The sequence below is a fragment of the Zonotrichia albicollis genome, chromosome 6 (assembly GCF_047830755.1).
Source record: "Zonotrichia albicollis isolate bZonAlb1 chromosome 6, bZonAlb1.hap1, whole genome shotgun sequence".
NCBI lineage: Eukaryota > Metazoa > Chordata > Aves > Passeriformes > Passerellidae > Zonotrichia > Zonotrichia albicollis.
The window spans coordinates 29,452,985-29,476,431 of record NC_133824.1 but is presented as its reverse complement, the minus strand read 5'-3'; the positions used below and the strand labels follow the sequence as shown (position 1 = coordinate 29,476,431).

At 35.8% G+C, this 23,447-nt stretch overlaps 1 protein-coding gene across 3 annotated transcripts in view; it reads right to left on the bottom strand.

Annotated features, from left to right (window-relative positions):
• The window catches only part of TTBK2 (tau tubulin kinase 2), an 82,279-nt gene that overhangs the window by 9,973 nt on the left and 48,859 nt on the right, over positions 1–23,447 (bottom strand). For 2 of the 3 annotated variants that reach the window (XM_014267483.3, XM_026793996.2), the window contains 6 exons: positions 23,258–23,383; positions 20,165–20,322; positions 19,001–19,217; positions 17,383–17,594; positions 15,620–16,208; positions 10,231–10,479 (listed from right to left, as the gene is read on the bottom strand). In XM_014267483.3, the coding sequence (XP_014122958.1) occupies positions 10,231–10,479; positions 15,620–16,208; positions 17,383–17,594; positions 19,001–19,217; positions 20,165–20,322; positions 23,258–23,383 (1,551 nt within the window). The remainder of the gene's footprint in view (positions 1–10,230; positions 10,480–15,619; positions 16,209–17,382; positions 17,595–19,000; positions 19,218–20,164; positions 20,323–23,257; positions 23,384–23,447) is intronic. The other variant, XM_005479989.4, reaches the window with a different exon arrangement.

Here is a 23,447-nt window from a genome sequence, read left to right as displayed (position 1 = left end):
CTAACTTCATAGCGTACATGTAGATAATCCGGAAAAAAAAAATCTATCCTCTCAAGATAGAAATATGTATCAGGTAAAAAAAACATGTCAGTAAAAAATGTTGCAGTTAGCAAGTATAACCCCCTGGGAAGGAGATCCTAACAGGCAGTTTTTGGTGGTTTTTTTTTTAATCTTAGTTTGAATACTCCTAGAATAAGTTGTATATAAATGTAAAATTTTTAACAAGTACACAGCAATATTTTTAGACAAATGCAGAAGACAAAGAACACAGTGACATTTAGATTCATAAATTCCATGCTCTTAATATATTTTTGTCTGGAAAAAGAGCTTTTCTCTGTATCCTGTATTAGTTATAGCTTTTCCTACTGAAGCCTATGCCCCATTTTAACTAGATAACCTGGTTAGGATATCTCCTTACCTACGGTGATTAAGACATTCAAAAAGTAAATACTTACATCTCTAAATCCCTTAACAGGTCTGATCCAATAGATACACATAAACATAAAGCACTCCTAACACCTGTATATATCATTAAGTCAGATACTCTTTGAAAAACAGTTGGTTATGATGAGTGCTGTCTTTGGCACACAGCATAATTGTTAGAGTATGTGTCCAGGAAATGGGAAACCTGCATTCATATCTCTCCCTACTTGATGGGTATAGACCCACTTCCTCTAGTTCCCATCAAAAGGGGAAAAAACCCAAGTGGAGTTCTTTCTCACCTTCCCCATTGAAGACAGGCAAATATACAGACAAAAATGCAAGAATCATGAGGTGAGAGGGTGAGAGAACACATACACAAGAGAGAGCACATACACAAGTTTTGTCTCTGGAGACATGGGAGGAATGCACTCTCACATGAAGAGGAGTCCAGCATTCTGGCTTATAGATATTGGTTCGAGTAAGTTGGTCTAAACAGCAAAAAAAAAATTAAAAATCAAGGGGATACCATTCCATCTTTTTCTGCATGGACAGAGAGTTCAGCTCTGTGTCTCTTTCTATTCTATAGCTTCATGAATCTGACACAATCTGTACTCAACAGAAAGTGGAAACTGGAGTCTGAGTTTGACTAAAAACACTTTCTTGATTCACTACTGGTAGAAAAGAAACCAAATGGAGCATTGCTAGCATTCTGCTATGTTAGAATACAGATTTTACTTGATTTTGTTAAAGAAATTGTACACAGTGCTGAGCTTACTAGGCTTGTGCAAGAAGCCTAGAACATTGGTATTACTGGCAGTAGAAACCAAACGAAACAAAAAAATAATCACACAGAGACCTGCAGTAAAAGTCTATTTTTTGTTTCCTTTATAATTTGTTTTCAAGTTTGGGCCAATACAGTCCTCCATGTTTGCTGAATTAAAATGGTACATTGAGCAAAAATCTGAGGTTACTTAGTTTGGGGAAAACAGTCCTACTCATCTCCTCTTACTCTTAGTCCAGGTTCTTTCATCTGAAAGAAACACTATTTCCCTTTTGAGTTAGTGAAATGTTTCTTAGTGCAAAAGACTTCTTTTGAGAGAATCCAAGACCATCAGTTCAGCTACAGAAAGAACAGAGGAAATAGAATTGTCTGTAAAGGCACCCTTCCATGATTAGATCATTTAGTGCGTTAATCTTGAGTATTAAAAAACAGTTTAGAGAGAACTCTGCACAGAAAAGAAAAAAGAAAAAACTGGAGGAGAAAAAAAATAAAACCAAAAAGATCTATGAAACAGGGGAGCTGTCCCATAGGTTTTCATCCAGACATAGGAATTTGCCTGAAGACAACACTGCTCAAGGTAGCCTATATTGAAGGACTTGCTTTCATTCAACAGAGGGACTTATTTTGGCCTGTCAGACAAAAATCATCAGCTTGCTTAAAAATTCTGATCTACAATCTGGGTAAAAGTGAGTTCAGGAAATTTTAATGCAATATTATCCTTGGAAGAGGCGGTTCAAATTTTGGAGAGCTCACTTGGGCATTTGATGTCCACTGAGCTCTGTCTTGTTTCAATAGTTTGTTTCAGTACCTTGTTCTCCAGGGCTGCAGATGCATCTCAAAAATAAGCATGTGTAAATATTTCCTTTTTCAAACTTTTCACTGGGTGAGCTAATCCAGTTGCCAATCCAAATAATTTAGGATTAAAACACCAGAGTTATCTTCCACATATCTGAAGGATAACTTCCCTCAGAACAGAATGATTGGGGTGTCCTCTCAACTTACAGAGATGAGACAACCTTATGCATTTGCTTTCAGAAGGGTATTTATTTGATATATTTCAAGAAGAACTGCAACTGCATTTAAATCCTCCTTTGCAAAAATACATTTACATTAAAACTCTCTTTTCCTTGTGAAACTTCTTTCATATGTCAATTCTTTGCTAGAAGAAAGCAGCTCTGATATGAAGGCAATTTACATTTTTCAATAGACTTCATATCCTTTGCCACATGTGGAGAGAGAATTTTCTAGTCTTTCCACCATATCTTGGCCATAGAGATTTAACCCTTACATTCAAGAAAGAGGAGATTAGGCTTGTTGAACCACCTACAATCAAATAGGCAGGAGCTATTTGTGAAAAAGAAACATTGAACAAATGGAGAAAAGAAAAGGATACTGGATGACTAATTATCAATTAAAGATCTGGTACTACTAAATAATTCAAACTTTCAGAAAAGGCTTTTTGAACACATATATCACTTTCTTGATTTTTATTCACTAACAAACAAAAATTTGTTTTCTCACATGGTCAATAAACCTCTTCTTGGTCTTCTCAAAGTACAAGAACTAGATCCCTGTTGGACTTGACACTTCACATATGTGTTCAAGAAATTTAAATGGGCAGTCATAAACTTCATATTTTTATTTCTTGTGCCGCTAAATACACTCTTATCCTATGAGATTTTTGCGGTTAATTATGCCAATTATGTAAAACACCAAACCTGAGGAACAAAGATTACAATTCATCTAAGTGAAATATGGGGAATACAACTTAAAATCCTACCTTTCACCTCAACATGATAACTAGTTTAAAACACTGATTTTGCAACTCCCACACTTCAACAGGAGTTATGTGACACAACAGATCACTAAAAATGGCTGAGACAATATATGGAACAATTAATCCAAGGTTCTCCTTTAACTCCAAAATATTCCAATTAAATTACTGCTACCATAGTCTTGAATCTTTTGGCCTTCCCTAAATATTTTCTTAATTCCTGTTTCCTCAAATTCACACTTGAACCAAGATGAGAAATTACCCTGCATTTCTTCAGGAAATTTTACGAGAGTGAGTGGGATGTCAAGAAGGAATAAGAACAAAACAACAACATAAACATCCTCCATGGCATCTGATAAACTTTCCTCCTTTTAAACCATTGACAGGCTGCAATAGTAAGCAATATGCTTGCATGAATGCCTCTGTGTACATATACAGCTAATTGTAGAGGAATGAAACACTGAGTTTAGCTCTGCAAAATTGCTAAATGAAAGACATAAAGGTGTGAATATGGATCATTTTATAATATCAGCAATAGCTTCTTCATTCCACTCATGATGTCTGATACTTCTGAATGTCAAGGGCTGTCAGGACTTTGGGCCTCTTAGAGACGTGGTGTGTAGCTCTGCTTCCTGCTAAACCTTTCATTATTTGGAGTTTTTCATATTAATACACCATCATCATTATATTACTGGACATTCTGAAGACACTTCACCTAATCAGTTTACTCTTCAGAACATCTTTGCTACCTTTGTAAACCGTGAAGCTTTTGTATGCAGGAGAATAAATCCCCCACATCTTTTCTCTTTTCCCTGCTTCTTTTTCACCTATGGTTAGCTCTACAGCCAGTAGGAACAAAAATAATATTAGTACAAGTCTGGAAGTGCAACTCTGATTTGCAAGACCAAAAATTCTCCCTAAATCTTTCCAGTTCACCAGCTTCCTCTTACTTCATGAGCTTTTCTTTACTTACATTACTTACTTTCTATTTCTTCACACAATATTATGCCTCTGCAAAGAAATTTGAATCGCAGATTGTATGAAAAAGCCAAAGTTATATAATGCACTGTCCTGTAATTTACTGCCAGTGCCATTCTCACACTGCTACACCTCACATCTTGGGAGACAGCTCACAGCTACCTGTTCAGGACAGACCCACCTCCCAAAATCCTCCCTACCTACCACTGTCACTCCTACTGACTTTCTAGAATGTGGTCATTGTATCCCTTACATTCCATTCCCAGATTAAGCTCACAGCAGGGAAGTTAAAGATAATTATTTATATGTTTACTAAAGTATATTGGCTGTTTCTACAAATAGACTAATATGGGGATAAACAGGATAAACATATGGCTTTAATTCAGTGTGTTGTGGAACACTAGACTAAATTTTGATACTGAATCCTTATCAATAGTCCCGTATATATAGTACTGCAAGCATTGCAGGCATTTGTAGGAACTGCTGGGCCTCAGGACACCATCATTTTTTAGTAAAAACTCACATGTGGCAGGCCCTAATCCTAGGCTAAAGAGAAGTGAAGTATTAAGAGGCACATGTTGCTCTCCACAGCTCTTCAGATACATTATTTCTTCTATAATGTTAATTTGGCCATTGATTTACACGGAGGTTGTGAGAAATGGGAAGAGGATGGAATAAACGCAGAGCTATAAATGAACAACTGTGTTTTCAAATTGTCTAATGTGATAGGTAGCTTTTGAGGATAAAGAACATAGAGATCTGTGTGTACAGTCTTTCTCTAAGGCTTATTAGCCATGGTTTAACTTTTGAATTCTTTATAGAGCTTCACTTTTCAGTTATTCCTAGCCCACTTATCAGACAAAATTAGACTTTTTTTTTTTTTGTTCTAACATAAAGCTATATCCTATACAGGGCAAATACTGATTGCTCTAAAAATAGTAATTTGATTCCTTTTAGAGAATGACCGTGACTGTTAAAAAGTGACTAATTAATTTGGTAACATGACTAAAACAGGTACTCATTCAATTTGAAACTACTTCTATATATTGCATAAACCAATTGAAGAACATTCTTGAAATTTACTGCTGAAATGGAAAGCAGAAGCACTTATAGACTATTATTTCATAACACACACATAATACTCCTGTGATACTGCTATTAAAATGATCAGTATTGTAGTATTTTTCTTGAGTTCCAAAGAAATGGTTCTTTTTAAAGAAAGCATTGATTTGCCTCAATGCACAGTTCAGAGGTGTGAATTTTTTTCCCTGTAATTACAGTTGCACTAGAATCATATCTAATTTTAATAATAGAATACAATTATTTTAAGAAATAAATACATCTAAATTAAAGATTATCTTCTGAATTATATTGTAGACAGTATGTAGACCTATCTACAGACACAATGTTAATTATATTAATTAGATCAATTATAACTTAATTACAGGACAAACAATCATGATTCATTATGTCCTGAACTGTAACCACCTATTTATTTCAAGATAATTATAGTATGAAGTGTCATCATGGAAACAATTGTTGACCCCAGAGTTAATCAGCTCTCCATGGGAAATCCCACAGACCACTTAGCTTTCCTGAAACATCTTTACTTATTTTATGCTAATGAAATTATGATGTTAGAAAAATGTAACAAATCACACATGTTTTGGATAGGATGGGTATTTTAAAAGAATAATTAAAAAAAAAAAAAGATAACTTCAAGGACAGACAAGACTAACTGCAAGTTGTGATTACAAATTTTGGGAATCATAAAAGCATTGCTGATGCCAGAAACACAAACATGTTAAACAATTATAACTTTTTATATTTTTGGGGTTCTTTGACTCAATGTATGCAGATGCTATTACCACTGGTCAGTCCAGACTTTCATCACTTTTCTGCTGCTTCTAGTAGAGAAACCTGCAGAAGCAGAAAGGCCAAAATGCTTCTGTCACTACAAACGGAAATCTTCTCTACAGCAACACACTATTCAGGAAAAATTTATTCATTCATGCTGACTGCTTGTCCTCAACTCTTAATTATTTAATTTACAATGTGGAAAGTTTCCATTGCAAGAATTTAACATGCTGTACTTTTAGTTCTTCTTTACACCAAAGGCAGATGAGAAAAAAGTATGCCTGAAGAATTTCCTTCAAACAGACGACTGCTCTGTAAAGGCAGCATTTAGTTTTCTATGTATCAAGCAATTTCCTCGGACACTTGGATAAAAGTAAAAAATAAAAATTTTTACTTGTTCACATTAGAAAGAGTGTGTAGAAGAAAATTCTTCTAGAAACATTATTATCAATATAAAATCCAGTTGCTTAAAAGAATGTGAGTAAGCCAGTGTAAAATTTTTTGAAAAATTAACACTTATTAACAATTACCCCATCATGAATGGGATGGTAAACATCTGCACATTTTCCCTACTTAACAAAATCAAATCTACTGTGTATCAAACAGTTCTCATAGCTACAAGCTGGACTAACTCCTTGCATTTCTGCCTTGAATGAAACAGGGAAGAACCTAACTTAAACCTCATGCTGACTCCACATATTTTCCATCAGGATAGGTAACAAGAGGCATAACAATTCTGTAAAATCTGAAATTGGAACCTTTTTTCTACAGACAAACTTAACTTTTCAACTCAGATCAGTATATTATTTCTCTTCTTGGATATGAATATGAAAGTGATGGCTTGTATTTCCATAGCTTCTTGTGTGGGAATATTTCAGAGCATTTTGTAACTAATTATATAGTATATAATTACAAAATATTTTTAAAATGTCCCAGTAAGGTAGAAATTTGAGAATTTTAAGACAGAAAATATTTGTATAAGTGCCAACTAATTCTAATTGCTTAACCTGAGAGACACAGATTAGCCTTCCCTAACACAATGAATAACCATAAAATAATAAGATTTAAACTAGCCTCCCTGCACATACCTTGTTGCAGTGTGTTTTAAACTTCCGGGTCCCTTACCCAGGTGTGCCAAAACCCTCCCTCCCCCCCTCGCCCCCTTGCTGAGTGAGTCCTGTCAATCAGGCTTAACATTCCAGCAAAGGTGTCATGTGGTTGGTCAAGTTCAAAGGATGCCCCTCAGGCCTGGGGGTCACTGGCCTGTCTAGGTGTCCCTTGTCCCTTGAGACCCCGCCTCCCCCACCTGGTTGGTGGCTCACCTGTCCCCTCCCCTCCCCTCCCCCTGAGCTTAAAAGGTGAGTCCGGCCATGTGCTCGGAATTCTGTTCGGGTTCTTCCCAAGATTCAGACATCTGTAACCATGGAATAAACCTCTGGATATTAAACCCTCCAGCAGAATCTCTCCTTTGTCCTCACCTTCGCCTGAAGCCTTCTTCCTAAGGTAAATGGAGTCCCTAACAAGCCTGGACTTGTTTAGTGCCCAGCTGAAACCATCAGCAAGCTAAAGGTGTCTCTGGGGTGATACACCACAGAAGCCGCCTCTGGCTCAGCCACGAGGGTCAGACTGGCCCAGGCACAATCTAACTGGTAATATTGGGATTCATATTCCAATATACCTGATTAAGCAGACTGAAAAAAGAAACATCCGAATGACAGACAAAACTGGAATCCACCTTTGTTAAGGGCTGTATCATATTATAAAGCAGCCAGTTTAGAAGTATTCTAGATTGCTGCCATGGCTAAAAGAGGTGTTCACTATCTTATTGAAGAATTAGAGAAACCAGAGATAAAAATCTGCACTCACTGATTTTGATTGTTTCTTAAGACACAGCTGCACATTTAGCACTAAAACTACTTAAGCAGTATCTTCACACACAGCCCTGGCCAGCAGTTGCTGCACTCACATCACCTTTACCATTGACCTCACACAACACCCAATGCCGCTCTCTAAATAAGCAGACAACTCATCTGGTTGGAAAAGAAAGAAAGAAAAGTATTAGGTTTCAAGAGGATTTGCTGTACAATTTGACCATGCTGTAGATGCGAAGGATACTAACAGCACTCCAGACACACTTTTCAGACCCAAGTACAAAGAATTCATCTGGGTTTTTTGAGAGCTATAATGCTGTCACACTCTTTTCTTTATTCTGCAAGTTGAATAACTAAGGAGAGCTGAAGAAAAACACTCCAATTCTCTTTCATAATTTATGTATGGCAAGACAGGAGTCTTGTATTGAGCAAATATAGACCAACCTACATTTGCACTAGTGTGCAGAGAATATACAGAGATTTCATGACTTCCTCCTATCTGATACCAAAGTACAGGAAGATAGGTTAGAGCTCCTGAACCCACATTCATCAAAAATCTGGAATGAAAGTCACTTTGCTTGATTTCAGAAACAAATGTATAATTTCTTATTTTTTAATACATGAAACTAAATTTAACAGTACAGATCCCTGACCTCTGCAATACATTAGTTATGAATGCTGAACCAAATTGCAGACAGCAGGAAAGACATGAAAATATATTCAAGACCAAATATTTGTAGAGATTAGCATGAATGACATTAAAAGTCTTTTAAATATTTAAAATATGTCAAAAAGAGAAGGACTTGCAAAAGTTTTTGAATTCTTCAGTGAGCCATAAAGTACATGAGGTTTTCATTGTTGGAATGAAGTAAACAATCACGTGCTTGTATTTTCCATGGAAAGTGAAAAACTGATCATTCTTAACACAGTTATGACTTTCAAATCACAGCTCAAAAAGCAACACAGCAGTCAAGCACTTACCAGGTAAAAGGAAAGAAGAAGCTTAATGTTCACTCCACTGAGCAGCAGCACCTGGCACAATGCCAGGTCTTCTTCACATGACAAAGTACATCACTTTGCAGCCCTTATTAATATTGCAGCTGTATTTATTTTTTGGATACTAAGGAAGCCAGAGAAGATCCTCTGTACCAACTTGCTTTTTCTGAGCATTATGGACATTTTACTAAGTTTGCTAATTACATCTGCAATAGATTCTGACTGAAAAATTTAAATCGTAGCTATAGGGACCAAAAAAAAAAACCAACCCAAAAAATCCCAACTACCAAAAATTAAGGTCAACTTGCATCCTAGAATACAAACTAATGCCAAAAACTACTGAAACTTAACTCCTAATGAGTTATTTTCTCCTAGGTCCCTTTCCCTAATCAGTATGTCAGCCATCATGAAGATGTGGTATTTTGGTATCCCATCAAGTTCACAGTCATGAACACCGGGGAGCTACTGTTTGTTTTTATACATCAAACACAGATATTTTTTTTAATATTCAGCTAAAAAACAGTCAGGATTTTACCTTGTTATCACATACCAATAGTCCTACAAGATTTTGAAAGTAACTAAGCTTAATGAATTACTTTTAATATCAATACTCCTGTTCATTCTTCCTTGAGAAAAGAAAAACTGGAATATAGAACTTTTTATACTGAAAAATACATTGGAAATGAAAGGCAACACAAAGTATAATCCAAATGAAACATTAATGGTAAAATGATGATGATATGTCAGTCTTATGCATTAATGCTATGTCATACTGCTTTACCCAACAATGCAAACTCACACTACTTAGCAGATCTCAATATTTTTGTAATACAAAAATTATTTTTGTAATACAAAAATTACACTTCAATAATGACTGCAAGCCTTCATCTTTCATATTGAAATGAAACTGGAAATACAAAACTACAAAAAGTCCCCTTTCTTTAGTGGCATTTTGATTATCTGTGACCCCTGATAATTGCCATCTTTATTCTATATACTGTAAGCAGGGGAAAATTTTATTATTTGCTAATTTCCAAAGAAATGTTCTGACTATTACTAGATCTCTTTTTGTCACATTAAAATCATTTAGGGCAGTCAAAATTTTAATGTGTTCCCAGTTTGAAATTCAGCTAGTACTGTGATTATAGGAATCCATTATTCTTAGCTTTAAATTAAGCAAAAAAAAAAAATCTATATTTTATAATCCTATCTTTTTTTCAAGAGAAAATCTCTGAGGAAGTGAATCTGTCTTTCAGAACATCCAAAGATGCTTTGTGTTCCAGATCTTAACCTGAATAACAGCTCCTTAAATATTCCCCTCTTCTAAGTGGGACAGTATTATCCTCCTCACAGAGTATTCCCAACTCTATTCCTGGAAAAGATCCATTCTTACTCCCCAACTTGATTTTTCAAAACATTTTTAGGATGCTGTGTATAGCAGTATGACTAGCATATGCCTACCACCAGACTGTGCAGAGCAACTGAAAACGTGAAACATTATAGCTGACTGCTACAACACAGTCATTTCTATGAAGACAAGGCTTATTCACCTGCTCAGCTTGTGCTTTTGAGATGCGAATGACAGGGGGGAGCTTGCTGCCACAGGGAATGACAGGAAGCTGCCTACGGCCAGTTGAGCGGGAGGAAGAGGAGTGGCTCTCAGCTGACTGACTCCTGGGTAAAGCAGCCTCCCTCAGAGGGTCCGAGTGGATGGACAGATAGGCTATAGGGCTCATGGTGCGGAGGATGGGACTTGAAATTCTTGGAGTGGAGAAATGCAGCATATGACATGAGTTGAGCTGTGAGAACAACATGGCGGGGAAGAAAATAAGGTTGAATATATTTTAATAATTCTTGTTTATGTTTCGCCTGTATACATTTCCTCAAAAACCATATTCACAACTCTCTAAGAGGCTGAAAGGTCATAATTTAAGAGGTGTCTTAAGTCTAATCTTCACATTTTCCATCATTTTCAAAAATCCAGTATCAAAATCAAGAGTAATTATAATTTCTCTAGCTGGACTCTTCATTCACTCAGTCTTAGAATCATAGAATCATTTAGGTTGGAAAATAAAATCAGATTCTTTAAGTCCAACCTCTGCAACCATAATAACTGGTCAGTAACAATCTAGGGCTTGTAGGGCTTTAAATGTAATAAACAATCAGAGGCTGTTTCAAGGACATTGCATACATCAGTTGATAACTGGCTCGTTGATCATTGACTGATCCTTTCAAACACTTAGCACATCCGCACAACATCATATCTGTGTTTCTGAGATTACTACAGTGATAGCATATACACCCTTTGAAGGCTTTACTGCTGTGCCAAAAGCAGCATACATTAAGAACTGCCCCTGACAGGATTAATCAGTAAGGTTAATACTAAACAATTCTGATGAAATTTCCCAAATATGAGACCAAACTAGAAGGCTACACTGGCCTGGAGAATCAAGGAACAATTGCTTCATCTTGAACTACATTAATTAAAGCATTTAGATAAGAGGTAAGAAAAAAGAATAGGAACTGCAAACTCTTCCAAATGGTTAATTTTAGACAAAGTACATTTTTAAATTGCTTATTGATGATTCTAATAAACCTATAGCTTTGATATACAAAGCTAAAATCCACTATTTTTTTGCAAGACCTTTACCAGTACTGAATAAATATCTCATAGTGACACACTTAATACCTGTAAATGAGATTGCTATACATAGTTTGCAATTCTTTGTTCCAATTACAGTTAGAGAAAACCATGAAGAGTAGAGATAAGGAAATTTTCTGCAAGCTTCATGCTTCATGAAGGTGACTTTTTGTTTTATACCATTGCAATTCTAACCTATATCCTCTAGAAAGCAAGACCATCTAGCAAGCATTTCCATTTCTAAGGAAAAGGTATCTTTTAATTGTGTCAATACTAAAGCTTCAGCTCCCACAATGCATCACTGACTTGAAACTGGAAAAAAATGAAGTATTTCCAGTGCCTCATAAAAGCAGCAAATGAGAAGACAAGGTACATGAAAATTTAATTACTTACAACTCAGAAATAAATAGATATTTAAGAGCAAGCTTTTGATAAACATAAGCTTGACATATAAAATTTCCATTTCAGCAATATTTCTAAATAACAAAAAAAATAGATTCACACAATAAACCCTCTTCTATAACACACACATACACACATATACATCTACACAAATTTGTGTTGTCAGCCAAGTGAGATCAAAGCAAACTGTTGTTTAATTTAAACTGAAAATGAAGATGGAAAGAGCTGTTACATGCTTAACTACTTCAAATCCATTATTTCTTATTTACTGAAATATTTGCTTGATAAATATAAGTTGCAAGGATTTGTGAAAGCACTGTATGGAGTTCTTTGCAATTCAATACAAACACAGAAAATTAATGAGGCTGTGGGTCCATAAGACACAAAGTCCAGCTCTAGCCTGTTAGTACCAGGTGTAGGAAAAGAAAACTAGAGCTGTATGATGCAAAGTGCTGCTCCAGTATAAATTCACTTTTAGTGTAGATCAGCTCAAATTCTTTTGACAAATTACCTTCATACCAGTAGATATTACAGCAAATCCCACACTGTCTGTCCTGCAGCCAAAGCGAACATAAATCTATTATTAAAGCATAAAATCAGCACATACACCCTTAGCATACTCTGAGTATTCAACATATATGTGATCATGTGCCCACAACTAAGCCAGATAAAACTGGTCTTTGCTGGTAGCACACAGAATTTGTATTGCAACTGAAAAACCAAGACTGATAACATGAAAAATGCTTCTCTTACCTGCAGGCCTTTTTTTTCATAATAGCATAATTTGATGTAATTTTTTATGCCTGAGACTTTCTCATCCCCAAGCCAATAACTAACACATTTTTCTCTCTTATTTTTCGAGTTCAAGTTTCCTTTCTTTACATTTCTCTACATTTTTAATAGAATGCTGATGCTGTGTATAACAAGTGTGAAGTGATATTATCCACAATTACAGGAAGTCCATATACACAAACAATTTCAGGAAGAATATTTATCTACAAATGGAAAGACTGTAGACCAGAAATTTCTTTCCTTCAAAAGAAAATAAAATTATGGGTGAGTGTATGAAATATTAATTTCTCATACAGAAACATCCATGCTAGTAGTTAATAAAATAGTGAACAATAAAGCTCTGAAAGAAATGAAGAACAAAGAAGAATCACCAAAGCAAAAAGGAAATATTCAAAAAAATACTTGACTTATGATAGGAAAACTATTTTATGCTTTCACCGCTGAAGTAATTGCTTGCATATTTAACAAACCTATCAAAATAAGCCCAAAAAGCAAAACCATACTTTGTTCTAAGCCACAGTGAAGCAGGTCAGTAGAATACATATACCCATATGAGAGGTATATTCATAAGCATGATGATCATGAATGTTGGCATGTCCTAGAGTTTCAAGCTGTCTGAAAGGAGTGAACTAGTTCAGTAATTATAAGTTTCTAAATTACTACAATTTCAACATCTATTTTAACCCCTTTTAGTAACACAAATTTAATTTATAGTTCTAAAATTAACATTCTTGAATCCAAGCCTGCTCTTAGTAACTGGCGGAAAATAACTAAATCAGCAGAAAAGTAAAGTATCACCTTTGCCTATTATTTTTATTGCCAGGAAGGTGCTACCTAGAAAAAATACTAAAGAACAAGAACATCTTATGCACAATCAAGGATCACATTGAAAAAACAATGTGTAGTTTCAGGGCAAGTACTTGGAGGAAGAAAGAAAAGGAGTCTACCAAACAGCTCTCAGGGGTCACCAGGACCTTTGAACAGAGAGAACGGCGAGAAGAAGAGGCACACACACACTTGCTCCCAGTGAAGTGACAAGAACACTCACCTATAAGAACTAGGTTCTAGTACCCTTCATAAGGAATATTTAAGTATCCTTTATAAAGTGGAATGCATCAATGAAGGCCAAAAAGAAAAACTCACCCTGAAATAGCCTTTTAGGCTTTGTGTGGCTTTCAAGGGCCAATGAGGTAGATGGAAGACTACCCCAAATTGCCATCACAGTTGGAGGAGACACACTGTATAGGCACACTCTGTTCCCAGCTACTAAACTGGCTAAGTAATTTCCATTTTTTTATTCTCAGGTCAATTTATATTTTCTATTGTACATCATTCACCTTTGAAATACCAAATTCCTTCCTGCCATTCATCTTGCACTCACAACACTACTTGCTCTTCCAGCATAACATAAACTATATTAATTTCCCCCTTTTTTGAGGTAATGACAAATGCTACTTATCTCCCTGCAAAGCGAGAGTAAAATATAATTTCACTCGAGTTTCTACTTCAGCCAGTATTTCTTCCAATGCATTTTATAGTAATTAACTTTGTTTGCAACCATTTCTGCTCCCATATTCTGAAGCTTCTTCCTTCACAGACAAAGATATTGTCCATTTTTTGCACTGTAGTACATAATATTTGTACCACCTCTGCTTTTAGTTTAAAGTAAAACAGCTATTTCCCCCAAAAGAGCCACATTTGCATAAAGTGTACAATTGTATAGTGCATTTTATTAGAAAATTACAAGCTGTTTTTAAGGGCTCTTGAAATAAAGACACTTGGTAATTAGTATTTTTTACAGGACCAAGTGCTACTTTTTCTTGTTTGTTTTACTAAAACTGACCTTAAAATACAAAAACCGAACAACTTAAAAATTTGAAATAATTTTTCACCTTTAAAGGTTTCTAACCATCAAAAATTCTTTCATGCATCTAATATTTCAAACTAAATCTCAAAAATCTGTTGTTTAACACAGTTCTATATTTTCTATTATACAAAACAAATCTTCTATAAATGACATTATTTAAATTATGATGTCCATACATCTTGCCTTTTCCATGAGAATCTAGGCACAGTTGAAATTTTACTGTGCTGCTATAGTCAATTACATTGGGTAGCTCATTTTCACTATAAAGGATATTCCACACCTGATAATAAATGACTAGTCAGTGACAAATTTTTCTAATGAGCTGGCAGTAACTTTCACAAAAAGTGGTGATACAAGAAGAAAAATATAGCTAGGTTTTTTGGCTCAAGGGAACTACACAGAACTGACCTTTAGATCATAGATGCCACAGTATCTACTTTAATAAGGGGAGAAATAAAACCATGACGTGATTCCCAATCACTTAACCATTAACCTCACTTACTCCTTAAGTAAAGGCAAAGAAGTCTCTGTTTAGAAACAGTGACAGGAGAAAAAAATAAATGTTCAAAAACTGTGCAACAGAGAATTCCTCAGAAAAGATGGAAAAAGAAAAACAAGGATACGCAACAAAAGCAAAGCAATCTGTTTTGGCAAAAAGTATAAGAGTAAAGTAGGATTTGCAAAAGGATTTAAGAAGTGAAAAGCAGCAACACTTTATAAAAGGCAACAAGTTGTTTGTATAGGGACCATTGGAAATTTCTGAAGTAACAGGAAGAAACAAAGTGAATTCCAGAAGCAAACACTGCAGGAATAATAGCGAGACATGAGAGCAAGTAACTGTTTCTTTAATTTCAGCCACTTAGATTTTTCCTGGAGCACATGAAACATGGTAGCACAGTATTTTACATATTCAATTGCAATTTTATATTTATGTACTGCAAACATAATAAATATGTGTTTGCATGTGTGTCCCTCACTGATTAGGAATCACTGCACAAGGAGCTTCTTTAGACAGACAGATATATAGATAGATAACTCTGTAAAATGTGGCCAGTTTTGTGGATCACGCCTGCAGAACAATTAGCACTTCCATGGGTGACTGTAAACAGCTGTGTAACAGAATATGGAAGATCAGTCTTCAAGAATCAAGTCCCATACCTGCTGAAACTAGACATTTCTGCTACACCACCTTTACCATTTCCTCTTACAATTCTGAATGAAGAAGAGGTTTTCTTACCGGAGTGAGTGCTCCTTCTGCTTGAGCTTCCATAGGACTTGTAGGGGTGGCTGCAAGAAGCTGTCCTGCAGCTCCAGACAGAAGTTCCAATTTATCTGTAAGCTGTTCAGATGCAGCAGGGTGACATTCCACGTCGAGAACAAACTCCACACCTGAAGTTTGGTTCTTGGCATGGACATCGTTTCCTGCCCAACCACCCTCTTTGGACTGCTCTTCTGGAAGGGACTCCTCTAGAACTTGTAGTACCTCTGGCTCTTCATCTGAGGGACTTCCAGTCATTTTGTGCCCTAAAGCCTCATTTGTCCTGAAGTCCTGCAAGTCCCGTTCCTTATCTATTATCACCCATTCCTTAGAATCAACCTCCTGCCTGCAGGAGCTTAGGTTAACAGCTACAAATCCATTGCTCATAACACCATCAGCATGGTCAGGAGAATTAGCTGACGCAGGCTTTGAAGCATCTGGAAGATACTCTTCATCATAGTGCCAAACATGGTCCGTGCGGGCAGGAAGAGATGTTTTCTGAGAAAGAGGAGGAACGCCAGCAACAGGAGTCTCTGCCACTTTCAAGTCTTTCTGCTTCTTCTCCAAACTTAGAGAAAAAAAGTTAATATCTGAATTAGTTAAGAATTAATTAAATCATTTATATTACATTTGAGTGTTTTCAGAAGAAGAAAATTAGATTTATATAAAAATTTGTTGTCATATTCTACAACAACCTACAATGGTTCAAATATCCACAATTTGAGACAAATAAGTATGATGTCAAGTAAATATGGATGGTCTTAGAAATGTACACATTTTTAATTTTAGTTGTAATGCATGACATTGTATTGTAAATATAATTACCAGAAAGGAGAATTGTGAGAGAAAAAAAGTCAGACGTGAGGTAACCACAGATGTCCAGTGTACTTAATTTGTTACAAAGCAGAGACTCAAAGAGGAAGAGAAGAAACGGATGTCTCCTGCAGGAGTTATTATATGCTTTCAAGAAGAATGTTATTTATTGCTTTGACTGATTCCTTACTTATGCTTTGCATAATTTGTTTCATCAAACAAATTCAAATTCCTAGCTCCCCTATGAAGTATTCAGAAAGATTTTGCAACTGTCATCGCCCCAGCTCTCTTCTACTGTCCCCACTCAGCCTCTGCCTTTCAGTCAGATTTCACTTTGTCCCTCTCCCCTTAATCTTGCTAGACACAGGCAAACTGAATCCATTTTCATACCTCTGTCTCTTCTCTACCTTCAAATGATATTTTAAGTTATCTGTCTTCCACCAAGATTTTTTTATGTTGGTGTAAAACATTTGGACATAACTAAGCCTGCTGCATGCAGGTAGATTTCTAACTTCTTCACTCCAGTTCCTGTAAACTTCCCTTCTCGTATCATATAGCCTAATCTCATGCTACCTCTATTGGGCACCTGATGTCAACTTTCTTATTCAGAATGACTTGTACTGACTGTCAAGAGTATGCCATCGAAGAAAAACTTAATAAATACTAGGGTTACAACCACTAAGTCTTGAAATAAAAAATTCCCAGGTGAGGGAGTCCAACTTCAACCGTATTCAAGCACTAAGAATTTTCTAAAGCAGTTAACAAGTAGTGGAATCCATTAATTGAGCAATATTATGAAAAATATTTTGCAGTAACTTGCATAAGCATACTCAACAGGTCCATTCCTGTTCTTCACACAGCATAGATAACAGTATCCTAACCACATATCCTTAAAAGATCCTAGCAAAATGATACCATAATTTCTTTACCAGGTCTCAAGAAACTTATCAGTGTCGGGCTTAGACTCCAAGGTCATACGCTTCTCCAGTTCAAAGCTGTGAATGGAGCGCAACTTTCGCACCAGTGGAACATCTCTGTCTAACTGGGTGGTCTCTGAGCGAACTCGAATTGGAGAACCAAGACTTGGGGCATTCAGCATTCCATTCCCTGGTCCATGGCTGTTTTCTTCCTCTGTGGCAGCCTGTGCAAAATGTAAAGTAAAAACGTAACTCACTAGGAGAGGCAAAACAAGAGGAAGACAAGGTACTACATGGGAAATACCCCCCCAGTTTTTAGACTGTGAAAAGCCCATTTGTGTTTGGAATAGTCCTTAAGTTCATGCCATAGTTAAGTTATGAGTTTAGATATACTCTTCAGCACACATCTATAGCTGACAAAATACTGGCAATATATTGGTTCTAGGTAAGTGAGAATAGGAGTATCAAAGACACTAATACAGTTACATTTACTCTGATACTTCAAACCCATCTCTGAAATTTTCTTCAGTAATAGTCTGAAACCTAGCATTTGGTAGCATCTTTGATCTGCTTCACAGTCAAGTGCTCTTATTAAAGAGAAGCTAGCTTTCAGGCTGTCTTTTTGTTTCTCTGGAGCATATAACACTGTTATACACTAAATCTACTAAATATTTCTGTGACTTTAACCTATGTTTTAACCCAGCTGCATTCTATCTTAATAATGACTGAACATGATTTAGAATAATAACTGAATATGATTTAGAGCTGGGAAATCATGATCATCCTTGGTTTCTACTGGTGTAACAGAAAGTACCTTTGTTTGAACTAGAACGATCTCCTTTCTCTCTCTTTGGTAAAAACAAACAAACAAACAAACAAACACATTTGAAAGCAGGCACCATGCCTTGGTCTTTCCCACAATACATTTGTTTTCCTAGCACATAATGAGTAACAGCTTCAAAACTAGACAGCCCTCCTAGATAAAGAACACTTTAGTACCAGATCTGTTTTCATGTTAAAAACACTGTTATATTAAGAAAGAGGCAACATATGTCCAAGTATGAAACACAATGATTGTGAGTAAGGAAGAGAGGGACGAATTCTCAGCAATCACTTTGGAAAAAACAGCAGTATTCTCTTCTAAAGACCAGCCAATGAACCTCTGAATCAGTACAAAGGTATCACATCTTATGGAGACAAAACCACCAAGTGCATTAAATGGATACTGCCATTCACACTGAGGATTTGTTGACTGGAGAACATTAAAATCTTCTTTTGCACATTTAGAATCTAGCTTCTACACATGCAAGATGCAGGAAAATTGCTTTGATTTCACTCAGTGAGCAGGAATGACGATAATGTCTGAAGAAAACAAATAGGAGTAAACTACAAAGAGTCTCAAATTATCAGCAAGCTATTAATCATAAAGACCTGATAAAGTGACACAAGTCTCAAAAATCTGCCTGCTTTTTTCAATATATAAAATGTGTTATCTCCAACATAAATAATTTTCTTAGGTCGTTCTGGTTAATCAGTATAAGTACAACTGCCATATTAATTACATCTTATGGGCACTACAAGAACATGAAGCTGTGCAAAGATGGTCTTCACAATGCAGATTTGAAAGTACCTTACAGATCCCCAGTTTTATTTTGTTTCTGTTTGCATCCATTTCTTCCCAAACATCTTTTTCCTGAGGACGCTGATGTCCAGGGGATCCAGGTATTTTCTCTGGTGATACACCAACAGGAATAACATTCTCTCCATCACTGAGCTGTTCATCAGGGAATACTTCATCTGTATTTTCCCGCAGCAAATCTCCTGGGATAGGAGTGGCATTGGCAATTCTACAAAAGCAGTTTAAAAAAAAATCAGAAAATTAAAAAATTTTATACTCTCATGTGTTTACAGAAATTATTTTCTATTTTAAAAGAAAGAAACAAGCAAAAACTTACAAAGAAAATCACATTTCTGCAGAAAAATAAAACTTGGAAATTATTTAATATAACACCTCCAACTTCCTGGCTTTCACAATTTATTTAATGTAGGTACATAATAAAATGCAAATAAAAAAATACTATCACATAAAAGTTGTTTATTCAAATGTTTGTGAAGCCACTTCTGAGAAAATTTGCTACAGATCATGTCCAGGCTCAACTTCTCTCCTGATTCTTCTCTATGTATTCTTCTATTCAAAAAAATTAATGGCACCTATAAACACTTCTTACGTTCATCCATAAACACCTCCTATATTCTTCAGTCCCCTGAGATGAGTATGGGTGTTATTGAACATCATATCTTGTCCAAGTTACTTCATTACAGAATGTCTCATACAACATATTAAATATTACTTCAAACACAACCAAAATCTACTTCCAAATTTCTTATAAAGATCCAGTCATTTTTCAAACTTATAAAGGAAATTGCAGCTAGAATTTTATTTCAAGATAACAGAAAACAACAGGTTTATTTCCAGGCAGTTAAATTTCCAGGCACTTAAACTCAGAACACATTATTTTGTTTCACAAAATACAATTTAGCAAAGGATGGATGAGGAAATTTACATGCAATTTCCTGGAGTACTATTTTATTGCTATAATTTTAGGACTGCAGTGCTGGTCTTTTAGGACAGTATAAACTGGAACCCTAAAAAGGGAAATACTTCAAATGCTCCCAAACCTCCCTTCCTGTATGCATTCAAACTCCTGCAGCAAAAACCTGAATTATGGAGGCAATTTCCCTTTGGTAGGAAGCCCCTCTGTGGCTGCCACTGAAGAGACCACACAGTGCATACCCAATTGCAGCCGGCGTAAGCCGAGTGTGCAGCTGAGGGGTGGTTGAAGTTGTTGTTGTTGTCAGAGAGCCATCAGTTCCACTCTTCTCCCAGTCAAAAGGGTCGCTTTCAATAACCCCAAACGTTTTCATGCTGTTGTCAAACACAGACATGAGAAGCTGAAAATAAAGAAAAAAGTTAATAAGCTTGATTTTTGCCAAAGAGACCAAGTAATTAAGAAATATCCTGGTATTTATTATCAGGATATTCATTTACTTATCCTGAATATAATACTGAAAACAACATTAAAGAGTTTTTTATATTAAACACTTCTCATTTTTTCAAGATTTTGAGGCCAAAATATACAAAATTACATTTTATTGAAACAGAAGAAAAAAAATCCACCCACATCTATGTTTTTAAGTGGCATGAGGCAAAGATACACCATAGACTTTAACAGAAAGACAGAAATACACACAGAGAAGCATAACTACATTGCTGCAGAATACCATACAATGGCTCTCTAGCAGAGGAGGAGAAAATACTACATTTGGTAACACCATGAAACCTAGGAAATGAATGAGATGTAGAAAAGGATACTGATCTGCTAATTCATAAAACCTTTGTGTATTAAGAACCATAATCATTTACTTCATATAATGCTGACATTTATACTATATAAATGTCTACGTGTTCAACCCCCATTTTATGCTATGGAAAAGCCTTTAGTAAATTTGTGTCCATGACGGAGAAAAAAATGGCATCACTTTCCTCTCTCTGTGAAACAAACTGTGTCTCATTCTAATAGCTGACAGGAAGGCTGTGTCCATATCATTCTCTTACTCTGTAGCATTTCTAAGGGTTTTTTTCCCCAAGAAGCTAAAAATCTGGGGTTTCTTCCAATTCAGGATTCTGAAAATTCTTCCACACTCTCCTTTGCCATACCCTTTGGCAATAGATGGAAAGTTTGGATCATTTTTCTTGTATAGAGTGGTCTCACCCATGTAATTTTTACTCTCAAGAACCTTCTGTGTGCCACCTGTCCCAGTCATTTTTGTAATCCTACTGAAGAGCACAAAGCCATAGTTCACTCTGTCCCTTATGCACTGTGTTTAATTCTTCTCCTCCTCTAAACATTAAGTAGTGTCTCTGAAGTAATTTTTAAAGCCATTCTCCTTTAAATCTTTTCAACAATTTCTGCTATAAGCCAAATGCAAACTCAAATGCTTATTGATATCAGGAGGCTGAGGCACTGTATGCATAAATACTTGAAAAAAAAAACCATCTGATATTGCCAAATCAAACAAGGCTTCTTGACCTTGGTGATGAACATTTTAGACTACAAACTCTTTGAAGCAAGGATACACATACATTCTTGTTCAGTGCCCACCCAGAAATACAAGGATTATAGTAGGTAGGAATAACACCACTGCAAACACAAGTTAAGAGAGACCAGAATTTAAAAGAGCATTCTCACTGCTCTAAATAAAACCACCCTGTTCTGCTCTAAAGCACATGACCAAGACTATGTTGTAAGGCTCAGGCTGCAGCTACACAACTGCAAATGTTCCATGAATAGTCACAGGATTGTAAATTACTGGGCTTTCTCTATCATGGAAAAACTCTCTCCTGGTATTGTGTTAATTGCTGAGTGCATGTGCTGTGTTAGATACAAACAGACCACAGAAAAGGATTTGCAAAATATGACTGTCTATATGCTTTATCATTCAGATTCTGCAATGTAAAATGTATTTACCAGTCTATAATCAAGTTTTTCTATGCAACATAAAAATTTCTGCAATAGTACTTTTTACCATAGGGAAAAAAATCTGATACATCTTTATAACTAGGCGCACAAAACATTGAAAACTTTTTCCTCATTTAATTGTAAACTATAGGATAAATTTCATGGAAATTTGTAATGGAAAAGAGAAAAAAAAATCAAAGTATTTATTTTTCAGCAATACTGAATATTTTTTGTATTGGTAATAAGGGTTTTTTTAAACATTCAAATTTTTTCACAAAAAATTATTTGTTTTGCAAATGTGCAGAATCATATACCAGTAGATTTAGAGAAATCCACTTACAACAGGAAATCAGTTATTCCTTGAGATTTTCAGCTCTTATTTCAATTCTTATATATCTTGATTTCTTTGTTCTACCAAGCAAAGTAGACAAGTTGCTCTCTTAAAGTTACAATTCCAGAATTAGTCAGATTTATTTATTCAGTTGAACCAATTACACTTGAACACTATCAGAAACTCATTCCTTCTGATTTCACTGATTTAGGGAGTTGAACACAGGCACAGAGGAAGATAGGTCCTGCAAGTGGGAAGCAGGAATGCATGTTTCTGGGAGCCAGAAGGAAGGCACACAGGGATAGCTCGCCACGGCGTGCAGTTTGATCAGTACTTCTCACAGTGTGTGAGGCTGAAAAAAATGTCAAGTCTTTCCCTCCCAGCTTCTCCTGAGCACTCCTCTGCTGCTTTCCACAAACTGGGAAGAATTTCTACATTTATTTATTTTTTAAACATAGGTCAACACTGAGTGAGTTAAGACACATTCTACAGCATATGCTCTCGGCACATACCACCTTACCATGGAGCAGAGGCTGCCCATTTCAGCAGGCAACACTCTCTTAAACAAAGAAAAATGAAAATGACTGGTCTTCTATGATCTCTATACACAATAGTTCAGGTTTTTTCCACTCATACCATGACTGTATGTTGTGCTCTAGCTGTAGGTGTTGAGTTCCAGACTTTGGAAAACTGCCAGAATGACAATCCCTGAAAGAACAATCTGATCAATTAACTTACAGAGCATGTACTATAGGCTGTGATAGTAGGATAGCTCCCAACCCTAACAGAATACTGACTGAAAAACAGGTGTCAATTGTTCTTAGAAACTTTAAGGGAAGTCTTCCCAAATGGAAAAAAATAATATGTTTGAACCACAGAGTTTCTGTGGCACTAAATGGTCATTAAATTAACTTTGTGGTGCACAAACCATAATAACTATCAAGATTACACAATGAAATCAAAGTAAATTGAAGATGAAACAGTATAAAATTCTCTTCTTTATAAAACAGAAAGACAAAATAGTACAAGTGTTTACCTGGTAATCAGGCTTTGTGAAGTAATCCAAATTAGAAATGTGATCCAGAAAAACGTTGAATTCTTGAGGAAGATGTTTCAACATAAGTCTGTGTTCATACCTTTCTTTAATGGAGCCCACTTGCTCCTAGGAGTGAGTAACACAACAAACATTGGCACATCTTCCTTCTCTGTTACAACATACTCACATT